At 41.8% G+C, this 25,393-nt stretch overlaps 1 protein-coding gene across 1 annotated transcript in view; it reads right to left on the bottom strand.

The window, feature by feature from the left end:
- The window catches only part of srp72 (signal recognition particle 72), an 83,353-nt gene extending 58,725 nt beyond the window's left edge, over window positions 1–24,628 (bottom strand). Inside the window, exons 1-9 of the mRNA XM_052045316.1 lie at window positions 24,472–24,628; window positions 21,459–21,579; window positions 20,135–20,258; window positions 13,996–14,139; window positions 12,565–12,676; window positions 12,078–12,109; window positions 8,043–8,167; window positions 7,891–7,948; window positions 5,237–5,368 (exon numbers count right to left, since the gene is read on the bottom strand). Of these exons, the coding sequence (XP_051901276.1) occupies window positions 5,237–5,368; window positions 7,891–7,948; window positions 8,043–8,167; window positions 12,078–12,109; window positions 12,565–12,676; window positions 13,996–14,139; window positions 20,135–20,258; window positions 21,459–21,579; window positions 24,472–24,568 (945 nt within the window). The 5' untranslated portion in view covers window positions 24,569–24,628. The remainder of the gene's footprint in view (window positions 1–5,236; window positions 5,369–7,890; window positions 7,949–8,042; window positions 8,168–12,077; window positions 12,110–12,564; window positions 12,677–13,995; window positions 14,140–20,134; window positions 20,259–21,458; window positions 21,580–24,471) is intronic.
- Between the last annotated feature and the right edge of the window lie 765 nt (window positions 24,629–25,393).

The following is a 25,393-nucleotide window of genomic DNA, read 5'->3' as shown; positions in this document are numbered from 1 at the left end:
ACACAAAATAGCTGCAGCAGACAAGCTCAAGGAAAATCCCAAAGCATTTTATATGCATATTAAGGGCAAGAGGACAACCAATGAAAGAGCAAGGTTTATTACATGAAAGGAGAAAGATTTAAAGGAGACCTGAGAGGCAAGTTTTCCACAGAGAAGGTGGTGGGTATACGGAATGAGCTGCCAGAGGAGGTAGTACAGGCAAGTACAATTACAATTTTTAAAAAAACATTTAGACAGGTACATGGACAGGAAAGGTTTAGAGGGATATGGGCCAAATGCAGACAAATGGGACTAGCTCAGGAAGACACCTTGGCCGGCATGGACGAGTTGGGCCAAAGAGCCTGTTTCAGGACTGTATAACTAGAACCATAAAACACTACAGCACAGAAAACAGGCCATTCGGCCTTTCTAGTCTGTGCCGAAACGGTGTTCCGCTAGTCCCATTTACCTGCACCCTGTCCATAACCCTCCAGACCTCCCCCGTCCATGCATCTATCCAATTTATTCTTAAAACTTAAGAGTGAGCCCGCATTTACTACATCAGATGGCAGCTCATTCCACACTCCCACCACTTTGAGTGAAGAAGTTCCCTCTAATGTTCCCCCTAAACCTTTCCCCTTTCACCTTAAAGCCATGTCCTCTCGTACTTATCTCTCCTAATCTAGGTGGAAAGAGCCTACTCGCATTAACTCTGTCTATACTCATAATTTTGTAAATCTCTATCAAATCTCCCCTCATTCTTCTGTGCTCCAAGGAATAAAGTTCTAACCTGTTCAATCTTTCCCTGTAACTCAACTCCTGAAGACACGGCAACATTCTACTAAATCTCCTCTGCACTCTTTCAATCTTACTGATATCCTTCCTATAGTTAGGTGACCAGAACTGCACACAATACTCCAAATTTGGCCTCACCAATGTCTTATACAACCTCACCATAACATCCCAACTTCTATAACTCAATACTTTGATATATGAATGCCAGGATGCCAAAAGCCTTCTTTACAACCTTGTCTCCCTGTGACGCCACTTTCAGGGAATTATGTATCTGATCTCCCAGATCCCTTTGTTCCTCCGCACTCCTCAGTGCCCTACCATTTACTGTGTATGTCCTACCTTGATTTGTCCTTCCAAAATGCAACACCTCACACGTCTGCATTAAATTCCATCTGCCATTTTCTGGCCCATTTTTCCAGTTGGTTCAGATCCCTCTGCAAGCTTTGAAAGCCTTCCTCGCTGTCCACTACACCTCCAATCTTAGTGTCATCAACAAACTTGCTGATCCAATTTACCACATTATCATCTAGATCATTGATATAGACAACAAACAACAATGGCCCCAGCACAGATCCCTGAGGCACACCACTAGTCACAGGCCTCCAGTCTAAGAAACAATCATCCACTACCACTCTCTGTCTTCTCCCACACAGCCAATTTCAAATCCAGTTTACAACCTTTCCATGGATACCTAGTGTCTGAACCTTCTGAACTAACCTCCCATATGTGACCTTGTCAAAGGCCTTACTAAAGTCCATGTAGACAATATCCACAGTCTTTCCTTCATCTACTTTCTTGGTAACCTCCTCGAAAAACTCTACAAGATTCGTTAAACATGATCTACCACGCACAAAGCCATGCTGACTATCCTTAATCAGCCCTTGGTTGTCCAAATACTTGTATATCCGATCTCTCAGAACACCTTCCAATAATTTACCTACTACTGATGTCAGGCTCACTGGCCTGTAATTACCTGGTTTGCTTTCAGATCCTTTTTTAAACAACGGAACAACATGAGCTACCCTCCAGTCCTCTGGCACTGCACCCGTTACTAAGGACATTTTAAATGTATCTGCCAGGGGCCCTGCAATTTCTACACTAGTCTCTCAATGTCTGAGGAAATATCTTATCAGGCTGGGGGGATTTATCTACCTATATTCACTGTAAGGCAGCAAGCACCGCCTCCTCTTTAATCTCTATATGTTCCATAACACTACTGCTTGTTTCCCTTCCTTCCATATCCACGATGCCAGTTTCCTGAGTAAATACTGATGCAAAAAAACTCCTTAAGATCTCCCCCATCTCCTGAGGCTCCACACATAGACGACCACTCTGATCTTCTAGGGGACCAATTTTGTCCCTTACTATCCTTTTACTCTTCATATACTTGTAGAAACCCTTCGTGTTTACCTTCATATTATCTGCCAAAGCAACCTCATGTCTTCTTTTTGCCTTCCTGATTTCCTTTTCTTTTCAGTATTTTCTTACTTTTTCTATACTCTTCAAGTACCTCGTTTGTTCCTAGTTGCCTATACCTGCTATACACCTCTTTTTCTTAACCAGATCGCCAATATCCCTTGAAAACCAAGGTTCCCTTTGCTTGTTAACTTTGCCTTTAATCCTGGCAGGAACATGCAAACTCTGCACTCTCAAAGTTTCACCTTTGAAGGCCTTCCACTTACTGAACACATCCTTGCCAGAAAACAACTTATCCCAATCCACTCTTCCTAGATCCTTTCTTATTTCCACAAAATTGGCCTTTCTCCAATTTAGAACCTTAACTCAAGGACCAGACCTGTCCTTATCCATAATTAACCTGAAACCAATGACATTATGGTCACTGGACCCAAAATGCTCACCTACACATACTTCTGTCACCTGACCTGTCTGGTTCCCTAATAGGAGATCAAGTATTGCATTCTCTCTCGTTGGTACCTCTATATATTGATTTAGAAAACTTTCCTGAACACATTTGACACATTCCAAGCCATCCCAGCCTATATCTGGTAAGTTAAAATCCCCTCCTATTACAACTTTCTGTTTCTTACATCGGTCTGCGATCTCACTACAGATTTGTTCCTCCAGTTCTCTCTGACTATTGGGCGGTCTATAATACAACCCTATTAGTGTGGCCACACCTTTCCTGTTCCTCAGCTCCACCCATATGGCCTCTGCAGACGAGCCCTCCAGGCTGTCCTGCCTACGCACAGCTGTGATATTTTCCCTGACTAGTAATGCCACTCCTCCCCCTTTCATCCCTCCCCCTCTATCACGTCTGAACCAACAGAACCCTGGAACATTAAGCTGCCAGTCCTGCCCCTCCGGCATCCAAGTCTATATAGCAATAATGTCATAATCCCACGTGCCAATCCACGCCCTAATCTAAAATGTTAGATAGGCCACAGCTGGAGTACTGTGCGCAATCCTGACTCCCACACTGTGGTAAGGATGTGATTGCACTGGAGATGGTACTGAGGAAATTCAACAGCATGTTGCTTGGGATGGAGAGTTTCAGCTATAAAGAAAGCCTGGATAGGCTGGGTTTGATTTCCTTGGAATAGAAAAGGCTGAGAGGAACCCACTTGAGGTGTACAAAATCATGAGAGACATAGAAAGGATAGATAGCGGAGTCTTTACCCATTAGGAAAGATATATGTAACCAAAGGGCATAAGTTTAAGGTAAGGGGTAGAAGATTTAGAGGGAAATTAAGGAAGAAATTTTTTCACCTGGAAGGTAGCTGGAATCTGGAACCCACCACCTGAGAGCCTGGTAGAAGCAGAAACTCTCAACATTTAATAAGTATTTCAAAGAGCATTTGAAGTGACATGGCATAAATGATTAAGGCTGAGTACTGGAAAATGGTATTATTTTAGATAAGTTCTTGGTGGCCATCATATGCAGCACCTATTTCCATGTTGTATGACTGTGCCTCGAAAATCTGTACAGACAGGGACCTACATTGGGATGTCTTGTATTCAGAATCAGTTAGAACTCATTACATGAGATTTGAAATTAGAGTTGGTTCCAAGTTAAGAGCTGTGTGTAAAATTGTCAGAGTGCATGGTACTTTGTTATGGTTTGGAATTGGAATATTATTGTCACTTGTCCGAGGTACAATGAAAAACTTGTCTTGCATACTGTTCATATAGATCAATTCATTTACAGTGCATTGAGGTAGTGCAAGGTAAAACAATACAGAATGCAGGATAAAGTGTCACAGCTATAGAGAAATTGCAGTGCAGGTAGACAATAAAGTGCAAGGTCATAACAAGGTAGATTGTAAGATCAAGAACCCATCTTATCGTACTAGGAAACCATTCAATAGTCTTATAACAGCGGGATAGAAGCTGTCCTTGAGCCTGGCGGTATGTGCTTTCAGGCTTTTGTATCTTCTGCCTGACGGGAGGGGGGAGAAGAGAGAATGTCCAGTGTGGATGGAGTTTTTGATTATTTTGGCTGCTTTACCGAGGCAGCAAGGTATAGACAGACTCTATGGAAGGGAGGCTGGTTTCCGTGATGTGGACACAGCTCTGTGCTGAGCTGTGTCCACAACTCTGCAGTTTCTTGCAGTCATGGGCAGAGCAGTTGCCATACCAAACTGTGATGCATCTGGATAGGATGCTTTCTATGGTGTAGCAATAAAAATTGGTGTGTCAAAGGGGACATGCCAAATTTCTTTAGCCTCCTGAAGAAGTAGAGGTGCTGGTGAGCTTTCTTGGCTGTGGCGTCTACATGGTTGGACCAGGACATGCTATTGGTGTTGTTGACGACTCCAAGGATCTTGAAGCTCTCAACCTCAATACCGATGATGTACACAAGAGCATGTGCACTGCCCCCTTTTCATGAAGTCAATGACCAGCTCTTTTGTTTTGCTGACGTTGAGGGAAAGGTTGTTGTCATGACTGCATGTCACTAAGCTCTATCTCCTTCCTGTACTCCGACACATCGTTATTTGAGACATGGCCCACCACGGTGGTATCATCTGCAAACTTGCAGATGGAGTTAGAGCAGAATCTGGCCATGCAGTCATGAGTGTATAGGGAGTAGAGTAGGGGGCTGAGAATACAGCCATGTGAGACACCAGTGTTGGGAATAATCATTTGTAATATAATATTTACAGTTTATTATAATATCTTGTTCGCAATACTTTATCTTATACAAGTCATAGTGTTACTTAATTTCCATACACTTTTAAAATTACTTCTGAGTTCTGCTGCTCGATGAATCTTGGCCAGGCTTACCCCACCCAGATGGTTTCAAGAACAAACACACATAATAAATATCAGAGAGGACTACCAAGACAGCTTTGTGGGGGCCTCCATTCAGTCAGCAAAGATGACCCTGAATTTTCATTCTGTTATTTTAATTCTTTGTTCCACACTAACTTTTCTGTCTAAATTAAGGTGGCATATAATAAAGAGGTGGTATGAAGATTAATAATGCATTAGATTTACACATTACCTGATTTGTATGCATGGCCAACAAAGCTTTATTGACTTCTACAGCTTGCAGCTGTCTGTGGGTGAGTTTATGCTCCACCCCTTCTGTATTGGTCAGTTTCACTTTTTTCTTTGAATCAAACACATTTTGGTCCTACAAGAAATAATTTTAGACTTGTATTGGAAGCTTTCAGAGTACAGCACAAAACTATAAGTGTAAACTTTACTGATGTCACTATAGAAAAAGTATGAACCTATTGAAGGATACTGGTATGAGGAATGGACATATAACAAAGTCCAAACTAATTTTCACAAAACATCAGCTCAAGCATCCTTGTGCTTCCTATCTAAAACACAAATTTTACTTCTATATTTAACATTGAAATTAAAGGAATTCTTTGCTGCTTAACAGTTGGTATGGCCACATTTTAAGGGACAATTAGATCTCACAGGAAACTCCATACTAAGTTGATGTAATTTTAAAAATCATTATAAGATTCAAAACAAACTGTGATAAGACTTAAATTTCTATCATGACTTTCACATAATTTTTAGAACATATCAAAGCACGTCAAAAATGTATGAATTTTGGACTGAAATTACTATTTTAAAACAAGAAATAAGGGCAGGCAATTTATGCACAAGAGTATATATGGGGTCTCAGTTTAATGCTTCATTTGAAAACTTGTACCTGACAGCTCAGTATCTAACAAAGGATCTGTGCTTGTCCCTTTTCTTCGATATACTGATGTTTGGCAACCTGGATTTAGTAACATTCAGATATTTCCTCCAAATCAGCATCAGGACTGAGTCTATTGACCCCTGCCTCCACCCTTAATCGTGAACTTGCCTACAATTTCATTCCTGTTCCAGGTCAGTAAGACTGAACCAGGATACTCACACCCTCGGTGTCCTACTTGAGTAGAGGTGCCTGAGTGGGACTATCTCCCTCAATTATCAATCCAGATCATTTCATACTGTGCACTGTACCTTGGCTTATCTGGAATTCTTAGTCACAAATTGATTAGCATCGTGAATTATTTTAAAACTAAGTTGTGTCTTTAAAAATCTGACTGTTGAAGGCTTTGAGGAGCGAATAATGTGAGGTTAGACATGATGAGTCACATGAAAAAAAATCAAGTACTGACAATTGGCAGGTTATGCAGCTGAGTATTCAATAACTCAAATTGATTAAAAACTAAAAATCTCAGCAAAATATGGAAGTACAAGTCATTGGCCGCCATTAGGCAAATATGTACACATCAAGCTTCCAGTTCACTTCAGGGAGAGCAACTTGATGGTTTTGGTGGGAATTCTAGGGAGCATTTTAGGGTTAAGACTGTATTTCTTAAGACCGTAGTGGGGTTAAGGCTTTAACAGGACACCAAAGGTATGAGCAGTCCGTTTCACCTTCAGCCACTAACCTGGGCAGGAATGAAATAGTTGCCAAATTTACAAAATTAAAGGGTGGCAGCAGAAGTCAATAGATTCAATATTCTCAAAACTTAGCTGGTTGGAACAAAGAGAGGCGGCGATGGGATGCAATGTGTACATGTGGAACTTAGTTCCCGAAAGGTTGCCAAAGATATGCTTACACAGGAAAAGGGCAGATCCTTGTCAGTTAGACAGTTAGACAACTGATCTAAGCTCACAAATTGTTGACGATTACAGCATGACAGAATCACTAAATAACAAGTATACTTTGTTTCTTAATTTACAGGAAATAATACCATATCTGATGTACAGAGAAACCTAAAGGTTATTGAACAATTTGATGAAAAATCCAGTAATTAATGTGTAAAAACCCTCTTACATAGCTAGTTAAGTTAAGAATATTTAGACAGGGGAAATGGGCATGAGAACATTCATTACCCATCCCTTATTGATGGCGTAACTTCCTTAAGCCACTATAGTATGTATGGTTATGGCATCCCCACAGTGCAAAGCATTTACTTTTTAATACAACTTAGTAGCTAGCTGAGTTAAGGAAGCACATTGCTGTGGTTGGAGTAAAATAATGGTCAGATGGGGCAAGAAGCTGATGTTGAAGGCTGAATGAGATTAGCAGAGGCGATCCAGGTGAAAACATTCCCAGTCCTGATGAAAGAGTTAATTCTGTAACTAAATACCTATAATTCTGTTTAAACCCAACAAAATAAGTAGCATTTGAAAATTTGCATTAGACGACAGACCACCCTTCCATAAAGAACTTAAGAGAACCAGATTTTTGTTTTATGTAATCATCTGATAGTTTTTGTGGTCACCGTTACTGACACTACTCTCTTACTCCAGATTTAATTAATTGAATTTAAGTTCCCCAGGTGGAATTTGAACTTCTCTCTCTGGACATTACTAGTCCAGGCAACTGGATTCATGGTCCACTAAGGTGATCCACCTCACATTGAGTAAATAGGTAGAATATATAAGTGAGAAAAGTGATACAGTGAAGCTTCTCAAGTTTTGTTGACGCTCATACAGAACTGGGTATTGAAGATTCAGAACAAAACAATGCCCCAGTAATGGAATAGTGAAATAAAGGAGTCTTTTGGCAGAGTGTTGCTTTAAAGAATACAGTTATGTTCTAATTCAAATTCACCTTCAATATTCTTATTATAAGCAAGCATCAATCATACTTTTTTCCCGTAAACTGGATACAAATACAGGCAACTTACGTACCTTGTTCAGTGTAATTATATTATTGGCAGTTACAGCAAGGAGTCCAACATCTGAAGGCCTATGAAAATGGAATAAAATATAGGCGTGAGTACCACCTCAGAAACATACATCATTATCTTCTACACATGACTGGCAAATCATTTATTTCTTACTTCAGTTTGATCACTTGATTGTAAAGTTGCAAAGCATCATCATTCCGTCCTTGGAGCTGCATAACATAAGCCATCTGGGCATGAATTATTGCTAGCTCAGCATCAATTTCTTCATCGCTTATATCCTATGATGAAAATCTGGCATGAGTATAACAGCAAAAGCTCGTGGAAAATAAATCAATCATCTGAAATTAAATCCAATATTTGAACAGATTTTACTGTTCAAGCCAATTAGGGATCCAATTTACCAGCTTGCCCTGGATCCCATGGGCCCTAACCTTTTTGTCTAGTCTTTCATGTGGAATCTTATTGAAGGCCTTACTAAAGTCCACATCTACTACACGGTCCTCATCCTCACCTTGGTACCCCCTCAAAAAAATTCAGATTTGTCAGATAGGATCTGCCCTTGACAAAGCCATGCAAGCCATCTCTGATTGGTCCCTGCCTTTCCACCATTAATCATGTCCTTCAATTTTTTTTTCAACAACTCCCCTACTACTGATGTTAGGCTCATAGGCATGTAATTATCAGGCTTTTCCCTCCTGCCCTCAAAAAGGGGAACCACTTTTGTCATCTGATACTCACTTGTGCTCAGAAAAGATTTAAAGATCTCAGCCAAAGCCCCAGCAATCTCTTCCCTTGCCTTACACAGCATCTTGGGATAAATCGCATCCAGCCCTGGGGATTTATCCACCTTTAAGCCTGCTAAGGAATTAGGTACCTCCTCTTATTTAGGGAAATTTGCATGTCTCCCTGCACTGTTATACTCTTGAAGGGCCTCCCCTGTCATTATACCCCTCTATACCTGCTATATGCTTCCTTTTGTTTTCATCCAACCCTCAATATACCTCAACACCCAGGGTTCCCTGTACTTATTATCCTTGGCTTTCACTCTTACAGGAATATGATGGTCCTCAAATCCTTTGAATGCTTCCCACTGTGCAGATGAAGACTCACCTGCAAATCTAAGTACTGGTTGATGTAGACTGCCTGGACTTCAGTAAAACATTTGACAAAAACCCACATGGGAAACTGGTCCAAAAGGTAAGAGCCCTGGCAATTTGGCAAATTTAATCCAAACTAGATTGGCGAAGGGAGGCAGATGCTGATGGTCGAGAGTTGTATTTACAATTGGAAGCCTGTGATCTGTGCTCCACTGTAGGGACCCTTGCAGTTTATTATATATGGATAACTGGTTTGTGAATGTAGGAGGTATGATTTAGCGGGTTTGGAGATGGCACACAAAATTGGTGGTGTGCAGATAGTGAAAAGAGAAACCTTCATCTGCAGAACAAAACTGATGAATTGCTAAGATAGGCAGATAAATGGCAGATGGAATTTAATTCTGAAAAATTTGAGGTGATCCATTTTGGGAGGTCTGATGAGTCTGGGCTATATACAATGAAGGATAAGACCACAGGATGTACTGAAGAACAGAGAAACATGAGTGTACATGTCCAGGGTTTCCTGAAGGTGGCAGCACAGGTCCATAAGGTGGTGAAAAGGCATACAGCAAGTCTTGCTGACGTGGAATCACAAAGGTGCAGTTGGTGAGGACTCCAGCACTGAGGTGGAAAAACAGATGGATCGGGGGCACAGAGCAAGATGTCCTTACTGGAGGTGGCTGAAGACTGGCAGCTCCCTTCAGAGCCACTAACTAAACCCAAGTAGGATTTGGCCAAATATTTTTAATTATCACAACTTTGCTAACAAAGTCAAGACGACAATTTGCAAAACTGTCCAAAATTGAACAAAATATATAGCAGACACTGGAAATCTGAAATAAAACAAAATTTTCTGGAAATATTTTGTGCAGGCCAGGCAAAATTTGGGCAAGAGTTTATGTTTCAAATAAAACAACTTATCAGTGGCAGAGAAAAAGGGGTGGGCGAAAGAACAAAAGGGAAGATGTGTGATAGGGCAGGAGAGATTGAATGATAAAAGTGATGATGAAGCTGACAAAAGATAGAAAAAGAGGTATAAATAAAGGTATATCTGGGGAAGCATTAGATAGAGGATGAGCAAAATCTCACATTACCAGAAGTATAAAATTGAATGCTGAAAATGTGAAATACAAAGCTGAATAGTTAATTATCTGAAACTTTGAATGCAATGTTGAGTTCAAAAGGCTGTGATATTAGTGCCAATTAGTAAAGGAGATGCTGTCCTTGAACCCACTTTGAGTTTTGATGGAACTGTGTTGAGAGCCAAAGACAGAGGTCAGAATGAGGAAATCAAAAAAAAACTGCACTTGCTGAAAATGCTGGAAACACTCGGGAGGTCAGGCCACACATGTGGAAGGAAAAACAATTAACATTTTACATTGAAGACTCTTCATCAGAATTCTTGAAACATCAACTGTTCAATTTCGTTCCACAAAATGACAAGCAAATGGAAGTTCAGGGTCATGCTTGTGATCACCCAATCTGCAGTTGCTTACCTCAAAGTAGAAGAGACCATATTGTGAACATCAAACAGGTTTTCTCAATTTTGATGTGTTATGGACTCGGTGAAAGTCCCTTTAAGATAGAGTGAGTGAGTGAGTGGCGTGTGCGTGTGTGGCGTGTGCGTGTGTGCGTGGGTGGCGTGTGCGTGGGTGGCGTGTGCGTGGGTGGCGTGTGCGTGGGTGGCGTGTGCGTGTGTGGCGTGTGCGTGTGTGGCGTGTGCGTGTGTGGCGTGTGTGTGTGGCGTGTGTGTGTGGCGTGTGTGTGTGTGGCGTGCTTACGTCAACAGAAGATAAAGGACGTAATGACATTGTTGGAGGTCAGAAGAAAGGGGGAGGGAGAGAGAAAAGGGAGAGAGACACTAGCCTGCTAGTTTCTCTATCGATGGATGAGAAACAATAACTGTGTCTGCCACTGAAATCCATGTATGGAAATTGGAAGTAATCCGGTGGAGTTCACTTTGTTGCTGACCCGTAGAAGGAAACAGGTATTTGTGTGGACGACCACGATTCGGATGCTTTTCGGGGTGAGGAAGTCACTACCGAGTAAACACTGAAGTGTCGTTTGGGTTCCATCGTGGAACATTTGGACTTCGTAATTACTCTCTCTAGGTTTCTCTTCAGACAACGGTGGTTGTTGAAGAAGCCTTTGCTCATGTTTCACCTTATGGCTTGCGGAACTGAACTTTAAGAACCATTCCTGAACTTGGAGTTTGGGACTTTGCCACACACACACACACACACGAAGAGTTTAGTTTTAGGGGTTAACGTTCAAGGTTTAACATTTCTGAATTCTAACATACTAACATTTTTACTTCTATTTTTCGTATTATCATAAGTAGTGATTAATAAAATAGTTTTTAACACTGAATCATGCTCAGTGTGTTTCTTCTGTTGCTGGTTCGTGACAGATGAAATATCATCAACCTGAATAATTAACTCTCTTTTCTCTCCAGAGATATTGCCTGACCTACTGGTTATTTCCATTACATTCATGTCAAATGTAAACTGTGGCAAAATCTATGTGCATTGAATGTTTTAATAACGTTATTTTAACATTTCAACCCTCTCTTAAAATTGCTGCAAGCATCTGTTGTAACAGATCTATTTGGCTTCTGTGCCTGAGCAACAGTCACTATTAAACAGTGACCGGGAGTGGGACCCTCCAGCCATCACCCTCCTTCCCCTAGCTTAGTCCATTGTAGTATCCTAAATTTGGGATTCTGCAGAAAAGGTAATTAAAACTGATACATTCTTGTTGATGTAATGAATATCTTTTGTAGAAAACAAATAATTTATTAAGGGAGTATCTGATTTGGTTGTGCAGATCAGAAATAGGTTCACAACAACATGGTGAGAATTCGCCGCCACATATTCCAATAACGAGCATGGGATTTTTTTTAGTAAACTCTATCAGTTAAAACTTACTACTTCATATCAGTCAATAAAGAAAGATGATTTGAAATTGTTCCTTTATGCCACAATATGGAGGAGCTCTGCCCAATCAATTTAACACGTATTTCACGCTATGCGGTTAATGCCAAAAAAATTTGCACAACAGTCAAAGGACCTCCACGGTCTGAAGTACTCACAGTATCTTCTGAAAATGATTGCCGACAGAGTTCTAAATCAAAAGAGAAAGCATGATTAAAATTAGGAAAGCAGTAACTTTAACTGCCTCTTCTGGACGTGGGGGTGGGGAGGGGGAGGGGGAAGAGGGAGAGACTGAGAATCAAAAAGCTGCAAATGATGTTAATCTGAAATAAAAACAGTACTGGAAATATTCAGGAGGTCAGGCAACATCTATGGAGAGGGAGACAAACGCCATGTTTCAAGTCAATGACCCTTCATCAAAACTGAAAAAGTGAGGTTTCCCCCGATTTTTCCAGTTCTGATGAACAATCATTGACCTGAAACACAAACTGTTTTCCCTCTCACCAGGACACTGCCTAATGGAGTATTTCCATTACTTTGTTTTTGTGTCTGATGAATTGTGCTTTGTTGGGCTTTTGTAGTCATTTCTAATACTATTAATAGATACTAGGTTTTCCATATTAATTTCATGCAAACTATACTTACCTTCAGCTTTCTGAAGTTTATTCATAGCCTGAGGCAGCTTGCCCTCACCAATCAAAGTGCAAGCAGCATTGTAACATAGTTCATATGAAGTTTCAGGTAAGCCCAAATCTTCCTGTGAAATAAAATAAATTACATTGCACTTTTTTTTTGTCAAGTAACAACATGCAAAACATCCCAAAGTATTTCATGTAGAAAGTTGCAAGGATGAACAAGATGATGTTGAAAGGTTCGGGAAGAGAATTTCGGAGCTTAGGACTTTAACTGTTGAAGTCACAATCACCAACAGTGGAGCAATTAAATTCAGGATCAAAAGACTGGTAATGGAAAAGAGCAGATATTATGGTGCCTATGGAACATCACAAAGAGATGAAAGGAGGGATTCTGGAAGGATTTGACAAAACTGAGAACTGTAAATCAGGTAGCTTTTTAACCCAGAACCAATGCAGATCACCAAGAAAAGGGAGGATAGATAAACATGAACATTCAAAAGACACTTGGATTAATATATGGAGGACAGGAAAGGTTTCGAGGGATCCAGGCCATAAACAGGCAAATGGGACTAGCCTAGTGGGCACCATGGTTGGTCTGTGTCCATGCTGTATTACTCTCTGATGTCTTTTTAATTCATTTGCAGGATGAGTGCATTGCTGGCAAGGTCAGCATTTATTGCCCATTCATAACTGCCCTTGACACATACTAAGCTGCATTATTGAATGGCTTAAATCCTGGTGAAGTTATTGTTCTTCTAAGTGCTCTTGGGTAGGAAGTTCCAGGATTTAGACCCATTGAAGAAAGGGAAAGGTGATATATTTCCCCAGGAAAAAGGATGTATGCTTGGAGGGAAGCCTGCAGGTGGTGGTGTTCTCGAACACCTGCTGCCTTGGTCCACAGAGAGGGAAGTGCTACTTAAGTATTCTTGGTGAATCATGACAGTCCATTTTGCATCGGGAATACCTGCAGTCATAATGTGCCAATGGTAAAGGGAATGACCATTAGGGTAATGGAATGGATGTCAATCAAGTGGGATAGCAAAGTGACACACATCCATTACCAATCTACAGACTCCCACAAACATCTTGACTACTCTTCCTATTACCCTGTATCTTCTAAGAACTCCATTCCATTCTCTCATTTTCTCTGTCTCCATCATATCTGCTATGATGGTGAGACATTTCACATAGGTGCCTCTGAGATGTCTTCATTCTTTCTGAACCATGGCTTCCCTTCCATCATAGTTAAGAGGACTTGACCATACCTCATTTACTTCCTGCACTTCTGTTCTCACCCCTTCTCCTGTCAGATGGAGCAAGGATCAAAATGCCTCGCTCCTCAATTTCAAGCAAAGAAATAAATTGCACACGAAATCTCAGTATTAAGCTATAAAGAATGGCAACAGTACACTTGTTTAAATAGGTAAATTCTGATACTTACAGGGTATGAATCTTCCCAGGTACTTAAAGCTGCCACAACAGCTGAAAGATTGGTTTTCCTTTCCTCTTCATAGTCATCTTGTGAATTCCGAATTAAATCACGATAAACTGTCAAACAGTCTTCATATCGTTCCAGTCTGTACAGCTGAATTTACAGAAGAGGTGAAGTTGACTACAGAAAAAAATGCTTTTATTCCAATGAAGAGCTCAACATTTGCTAAATGCATGATTTGTTAAAACTCTTTTCACGGGATGTGGACACATTTAGGAAGAGTTGCAATTATTCTCCATCCATAATTGCTCCTCAAGAAAGAAGGATGAGCAAGAATTAACCACATTGGTAGGTGTGGAGTCACACACAGGCCAGAATAAGTCAAAGAGTCACACAGCACAGAAATGGGCCCTTTAGCCCACCAACCATGTCCATGCCAACCTTTTTATCCATCTACCCTAATCCCATTTTCCTGCACTAGTACCATATCTTTCTATGCCTTTCCTATTTAAATGTCTGTCTAAATGCCTCTTAAATATACTTTCATCTGATTCCAACACCTTCATTGATAATATTTCCCAGATATCAACCACTGTGTGTAAATAAAAAAAAATTACCCTTCAGATCCCCTTTAAAACTCTTATCTCTCACCTTAAATCTATGCCCTCTTGTGTTTGATGCATCTATCATGCGATATAAGGGTTGTCCTACCAAAGAGACCAAATAGTTTGGGCCTGTATTCCCTGGAGTTTAGAAGAATCAGAGATGTCCCTATTTAAACATGTAAGATCCCAAGGCGGCTTGAAAGGGTAGATATTTGGGATGTTTTCACTAGTGGAAGAGTCGCAAACAAGGGGCCATAACTACAAGATAAGGGGCCCAGACATTTAAAACTAAGATACAGAGAAATTTCTTCTTGCAGAGGGTGGTGAATCTCTGTAATTCTCTGCCCCAGCAGGTGGCTGAAGCTGGATCATTGGAAGTATTTAAAGTGGAAGTGGATAAATACTTGATAGATCGAAGTATAGAGGCATATGAAGAAATGGCACAGAAGAGGAGTTGAGGCCAGAACAGATCAGCCATAATCATACTTAATGGTGGGGTAGGCTTGGAGGGCCTGATGGCCTACTCTTGCTCCTATTTTCAGGTGTTCTAGTACAAGGATGACAGATTTATTTTGCCTTGAAGGAACCAGATATGTTCAGGCAGCACAGGGGTGCAGATAGTACAGCCACTGCCTCACAGTGCCAGTGACCCAGGTTCAATCCTGCCCTCAGGTGCTGTCTGTCTGAAGTTTGTCATTCTCCCTGTAACTGCATGGGTTTGCTCTGGATTCCTCCCACATCCCATAAACTTGCGGCCAGATAGGATAATTGGCCACTACAAATTGTTCCTGGTGTGTGAGTTTTAGAACCTGGGGAGTTCAAAGAATATAGGGAGAATGGGAAATAATGTAACATTAGTGTAAATGACTAGTTAACAGAATGCACTTGGTAGGGCAAAGGGTTTGTTTCCACACTGTATCTCTCTATGACTCAAGTTGTTACAGCAAACCAACTGTCTTATAATGATGATTTTTCCAAATTCATGTCATCAATAGAACTCGTCTGAGACTGATCTCTCATTCCAGTCAGAGCAAACATCCTCCTCACATTCAAGCCATCTAGTCCAATCAAGAATTGTGTACATTTCAATGAATCTCTTTCTTTGAAACTCAGGTAAATATAGGCCTGGTTGAAGCAAACTTTCCTCGTATGATAGTTCCACTACTCCCAGGAATCAGTCTGCTGAACCTTTGTTACACTTGATCTATGACAAGCATATCCTTTCTTAGGTGAAGACATAAATATTTCATTTATGAGGAGAGTCTAATATGCTGGGTTTGTTTTCCTTGCAGCAGAGGAGGCTGAGGGAGGACCTGATAGAGATGAACAAAATTATAAGAGGCATGGATAGGTAGATAGTAGGAAACTTTTCTTCATGATGGAGGGCAGAGATTTGAGTTGGAAATAAAGAGGTTCAGAGGAAAAAATTATTTCACCCATAGAGTCATTTCAAACTGGAACGAACTGCATGAGAAGGTGCTGGAGGCAGGTACTCTAGTAACATTTAAGAAACATCTGGACCAACACTTGAATCGTCATTGTAGGCTATGGACCAGATGTTGGTAAATGGGATTAGCATAGATAGGTTGGCATGGGCACGGTAAGCCGAAGGGCCTGCTTCTGAGCTGTGTGATTATGAAAAATGCACTAATTATCCAAGACTGGTCTCACCCAAGTACTGTAAAAACTTAGTAAGACATCCTTGCAACTGTACTCAAATCTTTTTGCTATGAAGGCTATTATACCATTTTCCTACTTAACTACTTGGCATACCTTTACATTTGCTTTCAATGACTGATGTGCAAAAACACCAGGTTTCTTTCTACATCAACATTTCCCAGTCTATCACCAGTTAAATAATTCTCTGCCTTTGTCAAACTGAAGTGGATAACTTCACATTTATCAATGTCAGAGAAACATAGTAAATAGGAGTAGGTATTTTGGCCCTTCGACCATTCAGTATGATCAAGGCTGATCAGTCAAATTCAGTACCTTTTTCCAGCTTTCTCCCGGCATTCCTTAGTCCCTCCAGCCTCAGAACAATATCTAACTTCTTTGCCATACAATTCCCACTCACCTAACTTAGCAAAATGACCTTGAAGCCTCTCTGCATCCTCCTGCAAACTCATGATCACATCCAATTCTGTTATAGACAAAATTGGAAACGTACAGTACAGGACAGGCCCTTTGGCCCACAATGTTGTGCTGAAGTAATTAAACCAATCACTTGAAATTAATCTAATCCCTCTTCCCTGCACATTGACTACATCCTTCCCTTCTCTGCATATTCATGTGCCTTTCTAAGAGCCTCTTAAATGTTCCTATGCTATCTGCCTCTACCACCACCCCTGGCAGTGCATTCCAGGCCCCCACCACTGTGTAACAAATCTGCCCCGCACATCTCCTTTGTACTTCCCCTTTCACCTTAAGTACATGCTCTCTCCTACTAAACATTGCAGTCCCAGGAAAAAGATACTGGCTATCTATTCTGTGTCTTGCATAATTTTAGACATTTCTATCAAATCTCCCCTCATCCCCCACCGCTCCAGAGAAATCAGCCCCAGTTGTCCAACCTTTCCTCAAAAGGTTGTCCTCCAAACCAGGCAGCATCCTGGTAAACCTCCTCTGCACCATCTCCAAAGCCTCCACATCCTTCTGGTTGTCATGAGGCAACCAGAATTGAATGCAATACTCTAAATGTGGCCGAACCAGAGTTTTGTAAACCTATAGCATAACTTCCCGGCCCTTGAATTCAATGCCTCGACTAATATGCATTCTTTACCACCCTATCAACCTGTGCAGCCAATTTTAGGGAGCCATGTACATGGACCCCAAGATCCCTCTGTTTATCAACACTGTCAAGGATCCTGCCATTAACTGTGTAATCTCCCTTTACGTCGGATCCCCCAAAGTGCAGCACCTCACACTTGCCCAGATCAAACTCCATCTGCCACTTCCCCACCCATATCTGCAACTGATCTATAGCCCACTGTATCCTTCGGCAATCTTCTATGCAATCCACAACACCATCTATCTCTGTGTTATTGACAAACTTATTCAACTACCCTACCACATTTTCATCTAAATCATAATACGACAAACAGCAGAGGTCCCAGTACAGATCCCTGCGGAACACCACTACTCACAGACCTCCATCCAGAATAAGACCCATCCACCACTACCCTTCTATGGGCAAGCCAATATTGGATCCAATCAGCCAAGTCACTGTGGATCCCATGCAGCCTAATCCTAATGCGGGACTTGGTCAAATACCTTACTAAAATTCATGTGTACAACATCCACTGCTCTACCTTCATCAATCACCTTCATCACCTCCTCAAAAAACTCAAATCAGATTAGTCAGACATGACCTGCCCTGCCGGTGCTGACCATCCCTAATTAGACCATGTTTCTGCAAGTACTCCTAAGTCCTACCCCAAAGAATCCTGTCCATTTGTTGCCCTACCACTAATGTGAGACTCACTGGTCTATAATTTCCAGGATTATCCCCATTTCCCTTCTTGAATCAAGGAATAATATTAGCTAGCCGCCAGTCCTCTGGCAGCACACCTGTGGCTTGTAAAGATACAAAGATTGTACAAAGGCATGGTAGTGTAGCGGTTAGCATAACGCTATTACAGTGCCAGTGACCTGGATTCAATTCCGACTGCTGCTTGGAAGGAGCTTGTACGTTCTCCCTGCCTGCGTGGGTTTCCTCCGGGTGCTCCGGTTTCCTCCCACATTCCAAAGACATACAGGTTAGGAAGTTGTGGGCATGCTATGTTGGCACCGGAAGTGTGGCGACACTTGCGGGCTGCCCCCAGAACACTCTACGCAAAAAGATTCATTTCACTGTGCGTTTCGATGTACATGTGACTAATAAAGATATCTTATCTCGGTCAGGGCTCCAGAAATCTCATCTCTTGCCTCTCTCAATAACCTGAGGTACATCCCATCAGGCCCTGGGGACTTATCAACCTTAATGTTTTCAAGAGACCTAACACTACCTCTTACCAAATCACAAAATATCCTAGCACCTTAGCATGCTCCACTCTGATCTCACTATCCCCTACATCCTTCTCCTCAGTAAATACGATGCAAAGTACTCAGTTAGGCACATTCCCTCCTTTCTTATTGAGCAGTCTACCCTCTCCCTAGTTATCCTCTTGTTCCTGACGTATGTGTAGGACACCTTGGGATTCTCTTTAATCCCACTCGCCAAGGACTTTTCATGACCCCTTCTCAGTCCCTTCTTGAGTCCCCTTCTAGCTCCTTTATAGTCCTCAAGTGCACCGTTGGACTCCAGCTTCCTGAGCCTTATATATGCTTTCTCCTCCTCCTTGTCTAAATAAACTACCTCTCTTGTCATCCAAGGTTCCCGTACCTTGCCATCCTTGTCCCTCCCTCTTACTAGAACAAACCGGTCCGGAACTCTGTGCAGCTGGTCTTTATACAACCTCCACATGTCTGATGTGGATATGCCCAAAAACAACACTTCCCAAATAACTCTCCCCAGCTCCTGTCTGATGCTTTCATAATTTACCCTCCCCAACTTAATAATTTCTTCCAAGGTTCACTCTTATCCTTATTCATAGCTATCTTAAAGCTTAAGGAGTTGTGATCACTGTTGTCACCACCTGCCAATCCAACAAAGTCACAATTATTCCTACCGTTTCCTGGCAACCAATTTTCAATCCAGGAACCATCAACCAAAGAAAAATCATTAATGATTATGAAGGGACGTGGAAGAAAATAGATCTGCAAAGCACTATAAGTAATTCCAGAGTCAATTCGTTCCCCACCAATTCAAACATTAGCCACAATTGCCTGTCCAAAACATTAAGATTATTACACAGAAAGAGTCACAACCTGGCCCATCTTCCCGGTAGGATGAGCTATAGCCTGGCTCATACCTCCAAGTGAAACCTTTTCTACTTTGTTGCCCACTCCTACCACTGCTCTGATGTGTTTGAGAGTTTATTTTTGGCAGTTTACATATTACTTTGTATTATGTCTCACTGTTTCATAACAGTAATATATAATACTGTAGTGCCCTATGATTAAACACAATGAAAGCCTTAGTTATCACTCTGAATAGAAAACTAACACTTTACTCCATACAATATCCACATGCATAATGTATAATGACTGATTTTAGATCTGATTGAAATAGCACTCCTAGGATTCCATCCATGTACTGAGGAGGAAATGTAATGATCCTGAAAACATCAAATTTGTCAGCTAAAAAGCCTTTCATGAGGTCAATCACCCTAACTTAAGCTTCTCGCTGAATTTAAATTCAATAACCAGAACGACCTTCCTAATGCTACTAACATAAACTTTTAGGCAATCAAGACCAGTATAACAACATTCTATAGAGCACAACCTCGAAACTTATACCCGAACCTGTCGATATTACTTGCCTAATTTACACCTTTGATTTAAACGATACTTATTTTTTAGCAGCTGTACCAGCCACACATACTGTATGTGGGATAACATATTTATATAACTAACAACATAAAAAGAAAATATTCAGATACCACTTGTGCATAAAGCTCCTTTAACTTGTTAGTCCATTGGTCAACACTTTCAATGGTCTTCAGTGCAGTTTCTATCCGGTTCAGTCTGTATTCACAATAAGCCTTCTCAAAGGCAATTACATCACTAAAAAGCAAAAGTAAGAGGAAAAACAAGATTAATTTTGATGGGCTCAATGCCTATATATTTATCTCAAACTATTATTTTCACATTTGGTCTTTCCACATCTCTTTCAGCCACAATTCCTAAATCTGCTGAAATTAAAAGCAAGATTCCCCAGCTGTATAAACAAGAAACAGGATCATGGAAATTTTTGGTTCAGGAGACAGCAATTTGTCCCATAATATCCATGATGGCTGAAGAAGAACACCCAATCTAATTCCACGTGTACATTACGGCGCTTCATACAAATTAGGAGTCGGCCAGTTGGGCCTGAAGCCTGCTCCACCATTCATCAGGTTCATGAATGATCTTCCACTTCAATACCCCTTTCCTCAACTGTCCTCGTATCCCTTGATTCCCTCAATCTCCAAAAATATATCCATTTCTGATTTAAATGACGTTGGTGACTGAGCCTCCACAATCCTTTGGGGTTCAGCATTCATTACCCTCTGCCAGAAAAAAATTTCTCCTCATCTCAGTCCTAAATGGTCAACCTCTTTTTCTGAATCTGAACCCTGGTTGCAGACTCCTCAGTCAAAGGAAACATTCACCCGGCATCTAGCCTGTAAAAGACTAAGAATTTTAACTTTTAATGAGACCTCACATTCTTCTGAAGTCTAGAGAATACAATCTAAGACTACTCAACTTTTTGTCATATGGCAAACTCATTCATCCCTGAAACAAGTCTTATGAATCTTTGCTGCACTCCTCTCTGGATAGCATATACATTTTTTTGGAATGGAGACCAAAAATGTTCAAACTATTCAGGTGCATTCTCACCAAGGCCCAAAATAATAATTAAGATAAAGTTAAAATAATTTAAAGATAGGTTACAATAACTAATCAGCACTGTTGCATCATATGATATCAAAAGTTTGAATGCATGAACAGCTAATAATTACCATCCTAAAACAGTATTGAATTATATTATAATGGCAACTACATTTGAGAACTGCTTCTTCATTGACTGGAAATCAGTTTCAGCTGTCCTGATTTTCTCAGATGAACTATCAAAGCGCAAGGCTTTTCTTTCTTTAGCACTGTTTGGTGAACATTACCCAAAAACATAGAACCTGGCCATTTATTGGGTTTACCTCTTATAATAAATTAAATCCACACACTATGGAGATTTTGCATTTGTGTTTCAGGTTATCTGCATCTTACCTGGAAAGCACCTTACTGTGAGTGTGAATTATATTCAGTGCTTCCTTGAAATTTCCATTGTGAACCAGACAGACCACTTTACAATGCAGCGCAGTGATATCATCCTTGTCATCTTGCAGTACTACAAAGAAAAATTAGTTTAATTAACAATAATAAATTTAGCATTATACCCATGTGTAGATGCAAGAAAACTAAACTAACTTAATTTAGTTACTTTAAAATGCTCCTATGGCTAAAAGTATACTACCTTAATTTCGCTAAATTCAGGGTAAAATGTGATTTTCCTAATGGTGGATATTTTTATCCTTGATGAATAATTGGAAAGTTCCAATGAACCCATCCTCTTTGACTCTGCAGAAAGTAGCATTCTTGTCAACTCTTAGCAATGCTCCAGTTCCTAATTCTTATACCTTTGTTATCTTTTCCTCCAACCCAATTATAACTCTTACTCTACACCTAAAACTTTCTTCCTCTCTTCACCTTTTGTCCAATATCACTTTACAGGTCAAGAAAAAGAGGTTGAGTTACAAAGCCATTTGATGGCTTTTCAACCTTCAATCAATTTTTGTTCTTCTGATAATTCTGTCATTCTCAGTATTTTTACCAACACCCAGAGGGTCTTATTCCAAGAATTCCAACCCTCCAGAACTGCTCCCTCAAATAATTATCCTTTCCACTACTGTTCAATTTAGGTATCATTGCTAGTTCTAGTAAAACAACCACTAATTCTCACTAAAAATTCTTTTTTCAGATCTCTATTACTGCATCCTGTTCTAACAATGACCAATTATTTCTCAATACATGCACACTCTGCACTCCATAAACTTCATTTCATCCTCTAGTTCCAAGCACCCAAACTGGCCATTGTTTCATACAATCTCCCAGACCTTCCTATTTAAATAATTTCCCAACAATGGGAAACAATCTTATTCTTTGCCCAGAAATCCTCCCACTTCTGTGTCATCTCCTCTAAGTGCATACAAACAGGAGCAGCAACAAACCACTTGACCCTAACTCTGCCATTCAATAAGATTATGGCATTCTTGACAGCAGCCTCAATTCTCCATTCCCATCTACCCACGGTAACCTTTCACTCTTTTCATTATTAGGAACCTATTTATCGCTGCCCTAAAAATAGTCAAATATTGCTCTCATCACTCTTTGGGAAAAAGAGTTCCAAAGAATCTTCCAAGAAAGAATACCTCATGTCTTAACTGAGCAACCCCTTACTTTTACAGTAGTTCTAGATTCTGAAACAAGAAGAATTCTCCCCACATCCACTGTGAAGAAACATAGAATAGAAACAGTAGGTTATTTGACTTTTAAAGCCTCGGAGTTTCTACCTTAACACTAGCTTCCCGCTCTCTTCCCATGCCCCTGATGCAGGCTGTGTCTAAAAATCTATTTCCTTCTTAAATACATTCAGCAACTTTGCCTCCACAGGTACTGCCTGACCCAGAGTTCTTCCAGCAGTTCGTTTTTTGCTCTCCAGAAATTTCTTTTCATCTCAGTTCTAAATGCCTCACCCCATTTCCTGAGACTGTGCCCTACATCTCCCAACCACCCAGCCAGGAGAAATGTCCTCCCTGTATCCAGCCTGTCAAGCCCTATCAGAATGCTGTACATTTCAATGAGATCTTCTGCAAATGAGTACAGGCCGAGTTGATAAAACCTCTTCTGATACAAAGTTCCATGACCCAGGAATCAGGTGCACATCTCCAGACACCCAAGTTCGATGCTGACCTCTGCTGCTGGCTGTGGAGTTCAGACATTCTCCGTGACCCACAATATCTGCCCAGCCTTCAATTATAGCTCCCCTTACACCAGTCCCCTCCACCCCAGCATTGATAATTGGTTTATCATTGTCACATGTACTGAGGTACAGCGAAAAATCTTTTGTTTGTATGCCGCCCAGACAGATCATTCCAAACATAAATCCATTGAGGTAATAAAAAGAACAAGCTATTTAGATATTTATTAGTCACATGTACATCAAAACACAGTGAAATGCATCTTTTTGCATTATTGAGAATGTGCTGGGGGCAGCCCACAAGTGTTGCCAATCCTCCGGCACCAATATAGCATGCCCACGGCTCCTAACCCATACGTCCTTGGAATGTGGGAGCAAACTGGAGCACCCAGAGGAAACCCACACAGTCACGAGGAGAACGTACAAACTCCTTACAGACAGTGGCAGGAATTGAACCCGGGTCGCTGGCGCTGTAATAGCATATGAATATAATAGCAATACGCTAACCACTACACTACTGTGCCGCCCAGCCCAACCACCCTGCCACCACTGCTTTATTCAATGCAGAATGAAGTGATGCAGTTACAGAGAAAGTGCTGTACAGGTAGACATTAAGGTGCAAGGGTCTTGCTGAGGAAGATTGTGAGGTCAAGAGTTCATCTTTATCACACAAGAGATCCGTTCAAGAGTCTTATAACAGCGGGATAGAAGCTGTCCTTGAGCCTGGTGGTAGTGCTTTTAGGCTTCTGCCTTTTGGGGTGGGGGGAAGAAGAGAGCATGTCCGCGCTGTCTTTGATGGTGTTGGCTGCTTTACCGAGGCAGAGCCCATGCAGGGGAGGCTGGTTTCCGTGATGTGCTGAGTTGTGTCCACAACTTTCTGCAGTTTCTTGCGGTCTCAGGAAGAGTAGTTGCCGTCAGAAGCCTGATGTCTCCGGACAGGGTGCTCTCTATGGTTGGTGAGGGTCACCAGTTCCCCCCAACACAAGACCAGGCCCAAACCTCCTCTCAGCACCAGAAACTCCCCGGGGCCCTGGAGCAATCCCTGGACACCGACACTCAACCCTGCACAGTCTCACCCTCTCCACATCCCCCGGGGCCCGGCCGTCCCCGCACATCCCCCGGGGGCCCGCCCTCTCCCGGGACCCGCACATCCCCCGGGGGCCCGGCCGTCCCCGCGCATCCCCCACACACCGGCCCAACCACCCGCCGACTGGGACACGTCACCCCTGCCCGGCGGGCTCATCACCGCCGTCCGCAACTTACTTTTGTTCAGAGATTTAAGAGCTCGGCTGTAATCTGCAGTCTGGCCAAAGCGATTCACCTCGGTCCACAACGCCGTGAGCGGCCCCCCGCTCGCCATGGCCAAGGCACCCCCGCCCCACTCCCCACACTGGCCCGCCGACACCGCCACCTGCCGGTGGGACCCGAGCCGACACCGCCCGCCCGCGGCACCGCCACCTGCCGGCCAGATCCGCATGTGACATAGGGGGGTGGGGGCGGTGAACATTTGAAGTTTAATAAAATCATAGTTAGATAGAGTACTACACCACAGAAACAGGCTCTTCGGCCCATCTAGTCCATGCTGCCTGATCTTCTCCCTAGACCCATCTACCTGCCCCCAGACCATATCCCTCCAAACTCCTCCCATCCATGTACCTGTCCAAACCTCATATGTTAGAATTGAACCCGCATCCACCACTTCCGCTGGCAGCTCGTTCCACACTTGCACCGTCCTCTGAGTGAAGAAGTTCCCCCCAGATGCCCCTTATATATTTCACCTTTCACCCTAAAGCTATGTCCTCTAGTTCCAGTCTCAGCCAACCTTATGGGGAAAAGCCTGCATGCATTCACCCTATCTATACCGCTCATACTTTTGTATATCTCTGTAAGATCTCCCCTCATTTTCCTGCACTCCAGGGAATAAAGTCCCAACCCATTCAACCCCTCCCCATAACTAATGTCCTGAAGTCCCAGCAACATCCCCGTAAACCCTCCCTGCAGCCTTTCAAGCCTATTGACATCCTTCCTGTAGGTCGGTGACCAGAACTGCACACAATACTCTAAAGTTGGCCTTGCCAACATCTTGCACAATTTCTTCATAAGGTAGATGTTCACAGTCTTTTTTTCCCAGGGTACGGGAGTCTAAAACTAGAGGGTGTAGGTTTAAGGTGAGAAGGGAAAGATT

This window comes from Pristis pectinata, chromosome 2 (genome assembly GCF_009764475.1).
Source record: "Pristis pectinata isolate sPriPec2 chromosome 2, sPriPec2.1.pri, whole genome shotgun sequence".
NCBI classification, from domain to species: Eukaryota; Metazoa; Chordata; class Chondrichthyes; order Rhinopristiformes; family Pristidae; genus Pristis; species Pristis pectinata.
The sequence above is the reverse complement of the archived record's forward strand: the minus strand, read 5'-3'. Positions and strand labels throughout refer to the sequence as shown.